Below are 4,579 nucleotides of genomic sequence, written 5' to 3'. Positions count from 1 at the left end.
GACCACATATTGTGACATAGGTTAGCTAGCTATCACTTTTTTGACTTATATATCAATTAATTTATGTAATTAAGTTAATTATATTTACTCATAAATATACATTCAAGTTGAACACATGTACATAAAATGTGTCACCCTTTTCTCTTGGTTTCTAGTTGTAATTACAAAAATAGTTAACCCATATATCACCATCACTACATCATAGAAAGATGGCTCGTTTTGTTAACTCATATTAATAGTACGAAAAATTATCATATTGTACAATTAATTTGACACATTTTTCAAAATGACCTATAAATTTTTATATTCTTTTTATATTCAAAATAATAAAACCAATAACAAGCATGTGTATCCTTAACTTTCGCTATTTTCACACCCTTTTTTTATTTTTGCTCAAAGAAACAACCCCAGGTGCAGAGACCTAGCCACGCTAGCTCAACTCATCATACTAATGGTCCCTGTTCATGTCGGCGTAAAACTCCAAGGGCTTACCCCTCAACCCCAAATAGTTGGCAAGCTTTGTCTTATAGGGGGTGACACCCATGGGATTTGAACCTCGATTGCCCATCAAACGGTCTTGGCCCCCATCCCACTAAGCCAAACCCCTTGGGACTACCGATGGCCTCTTTATATATAGAGAGATAATATAAGCAAAAAAAAATCATTAATTGCAATTTCATGTGAGAACACGTGGTAGTTGAGGCTTGAGAGTACACTCATAGAGCAATGTTGGCCCTGAATCGTTGGGCTGCCCATTCAGCTATATCGGTGGATACCAATTCTCAGTTGAATCATTCTGTATAGGCCTAAAAATAATAAAAAATTATTACATGTCAATCATAATGTGATGCATGTTAAATTCATTAAAATAATTTTTAAAAAATATTTAAAAAATAATTTTTTGGTATTTTTTATATTTATTAAAAATTAATTGAATCAGCCCTGAATGCAGCGTATCGAAATTTATATAAATAGTTGATATATGAGTTTGTTTCTTAAAAAACAAAACAAAAAAAGATATAGTCAGTGTTACGAATATCTGTGATATTTTAAAAAATCAATGAAAATATCGTAAGCAATTACCTAGCTATTTTTTGGTAAATATCGCCAAAGACTAAAAGTTTTCATTTTACTTTTAAATTTTCCTTTATCAAAATTAATTTGAGATTGGTTTTTATTTTTTAATTCATTTTTTTTAATTTTTTGCCAAAAATGCAAGATTTATAAAAAATTTCAAAATCTCATGAGATTTTGTCTGCCGATAATATTTAGTCCAAAAAATGGCTTATCACTGTAGATAACAATCCTATAAACGTTGAAAAAAACCAAGAAATGAGGGGAAAAAAAGTTGATTGTAGCATAGACCAAAAAAAAGTTAGAAGAAATAACTTCAACCACCTAAAAGAAAAGAAATTGTGAAAATTGTGGCATCTCGTTTTCAAGTACCAACATGCCCATGTAAAAGAAAATTCCACCTACATTTATGGTTTTTAACTTCACAGCGAGATCTAGAAAGCAAGAGATCTCCCCTCTAAACAATAAAAGCTGGCTATGGTTTGCAACTGAAGTTACCATTAAAATCTGCAATTTCTCAATGGTAAAAAATAAAAAATATTATTATACTGGGTATGGACCTTGTCTGGTTTATGTAATCCTTAGAAGACCTGGTTATGGTAGGCCCAGTCTGACCCATGTTCACACCAAGTGCTGTCACCTCAGAGGTGTATCTCGGTCTGGACCAACCTGGCTTCCGCAAAAATTCAGAAAGGTATTGCATTCTTGCTTACTTACTGCATCAATATGATATATATCAGGGTAGTTATGAGCTAGCTTTCTCCCCTCTAATCAATAAAAGTTACCTTCTAAAATCAGTTAGCCAGTAGCACAGTGATAAATATTGTGACAAAACAATGATGCCTTGGTAAAAGTTTAAAATGTTATAAAACATAATATTTTGACTTCAACATTTAGACGAAAATAACACGATTTGACGACAATACACACATTTTATCTACAAAAAAGAGAAACATTTTATTTATCTTCAATTATTTTAATTTAAAACCAAATTACACTTAGCTTAGCAAAATTGGTTAGGAGGGAATCCAAAAAGCATCGAAGGACCACCCCTTCCCCCAAATTGGTATCCCGTACGGGAGGAATTATAGTAACATGTAACATTTATTTTTTGGCTTATTAATGAATTCTGCTGCGGGATTGCCTAACCCCAACTTTCCTTTTGCCTTTTAAAAAATGTTGCTAAAATTGGTTAAGGGTTATATATCAGATTTTTAAAAATATGAAAAAAATCAAATAAAATCGTCCCTTTTTTACCATCAGATGACAGTATCATTAAAAAATAATAAATGTTAAGAAAATATATAAAATAAAATTTAACCCCCTTAAAAATTATTGAAAAATGAATTGAATCGACCTACACCTTTTGAATCGTCTTTGGTGACTCAATTCGGTCTGAATCGGCTGATTCAGACTGATTTTGACGACATTGCTTTCAATTGCTACGGTACCATTTTGACGACATTTACATGTTCCCACATGAAATTGCAATCAATGGGTAAGGATCCGCCTCATGCCAACTTGTATGAGAGAGAGAGAGAGAGTTCAACTTGTTGGGTGGGTGGGAGGTAACCATGTTGCATATAATGATATAAATATATCCATGAGCTTGCAGTTTCCTCACTGATCTCTTGGTGCATTCACAGACAACACACGACACTGTGCATAAACACCAAGAGAGAGAGAGAGAGAGAGAATGGCTTCACAGATGATTGAGTCCATGAGAGAGAAAGCCGAGATATACGTGGGTGAGATTGAATGCCAAAAGAGATCAGCAGAGCTCCTTGATGAGTTTGGCATCCCTAGGGGTCTCCTCCCTCTCGACAATATAGTTGAGATCGGGCTCGCTCGGTCTCAGGGCTTCATATGGCTCAAGCAGAAGAAGAAGAAGGATCACTACTTCCAGCAGATCGGCCGGAGTGTCTCGTTCGCGGCAGAAGTCACGGCGTTCATCGAGCCACGGCGGATGAAGAAGGTGACCGGTGTGAAGGCGAAGGAGCTTTTCATCTGGGTAGCCGTCTCCGAGATGTCAGTTGATAACCTAAGTTCTGGGAATGTCCTGTTTAAGACGCATACTGGGATTTCCCGAACATTCCCAGCCTCTGCATTCTTGATGATAGAAGATGGAAAGAAATAGAATTTGTAGCAAAGATATTATGTTCTTTTGTTTGTCTCGTTCTGATCAAGTAATTTGCTAATCTCAGTGACAAAAATTGAAATCCATAATTTATTTGCTATGAAATTCTTGGGAGATCATTTTTTCACATTTTTTTTTCTTGGGTTTTCTGAAAACTCTGCAAAAATAAATGAAATTTTAAAAAACACAAAAAGTAATATTATTAAGAATTAGAATAATGTTCATGGGCTGGCCTCCCGTTGGTAAAACCCTTGAGGTCTCCCCTGCCCACAGGAGAGTACACGCAGCTTCAACCTTGCAGCAAAGGACATCAGCCTTGAGTTTCCATCTTGTGACGTCCCATCAACCTGGTGACATTCACAAGTCACCCCCTACCAGATGAGCAAAGCCTTGTGGGCTACCCTGAATTTACTTTGTAGAGGTCAGACCCGTTAAATGATGAACACGGATCCCATCATTTGAAATGGGATGAGTTTCATCATACATTCAAATGATGGGATCCTTTCTGTTCACAGCTGGTAAGGTTCCTTATGTTCTTAGGTTTTTGGACAATTAGTTTATCAAATATGTACAAAATTGTTTTTGTCTCTTGAGAAATTGCCTGATCTCCAGATCTTCTTTCAAGAAATTTCAAAATGTTGTTCACCAGGTCCGCTCTGCTTGATTCCAAAATTACTTTCGCAAATGGTTCTACAAGATTGAGGATCTAATTCCACCCACTCCCTTCCTTTTCTTGAAAAGATCCATTCTTTGCAAAATAGCCTGAATGCTTGAAGTATCTTATGTGAGTCTGAATTGTATATCCTTATAACCACTTCCCATGTTATCCCTGGCTCGATTGGGAGCCATGTGTTCAGGCTTCTCCAACGGGTACCCATGTTGCTGAATTGGTCACTATCTACGTGACCCAGCCGGGATGTGGTCTTCTCCTCAAGCTTCCCAGGACCTTCTCTCGGTTTTGGCTTTTGGCTTCCAATCAACCAATTGGCATGGCCAGATCCTTCTCTCGGTTTGATAGGGACCTGATCTACGTCTTTAGACGAGTCGAGAGCCTGCTCAATGATTATCAGAAAATCTGGTGGTACATACTCTGCCATCTTTATCTCTCCTTGGTGGGAATTAACAGAGGGTCCCCTTTCGTCCAGGACCCCTTATCCTTCCACCTGCAGGACCTCAAAAATGTTTCTTTTTATCCAGTTGGCATGGGGCAAATGCTTGACCAATAATCTGATGAGTCGGGTGAAGTGCATCAATGGCTTTCAAACATTGTGACCTTCAACTTGGTGGATGTTTGTTGTCCTATCGAGAGTCACTCATTTTTGCTAACAAGGAAGGCCATTAATTGCAATTCCATGTGGGAAGAGGTAG

The 4,579-nt window shown here is 36.9% G+C and overlaps 1 protein-coding gene across 1 annotated transcript; it reads left to right on the top strand.

The window, feature by feature from the left end:
- The first annotated feature begins 2,770 nt into the window (after positions 1–2,770).
- LOC149827078 (uncharacterized) lies at positions 2,771–3,211 on the top strand. Its single transcript, XM_090018428.1, has one exon. It carries the CDS (start codon positions 2,771–2,773, stop codon positions 3,209–3,211), a length of 441 nt encoding a protein of 146 aa, XP_089874554.1.
- Positions 3,212–4,579: the final 1,368 nt, after the last annotated feature.

The sequence above is a fragment of the Nuphar pumila genome, chromosome 10 (assembly GCF_984573655.1).
Source record: "Nuphar pumila chromosome 10, dmNupPumi1.hap1.1, whole genome shotgun sequence".
Classification (NCBI taxonomy): Eukaryota; Viridiplantae; Streptophyta; class Magnoliopsida; order Nymphaeales; family Nymphaeaceae; genus Nuphar; species Nuphar pumila.
Note: the sequence above shows the minus strand (reverse complement) of the source record. Positions and strands in the feature narration are given on the sequence as shown.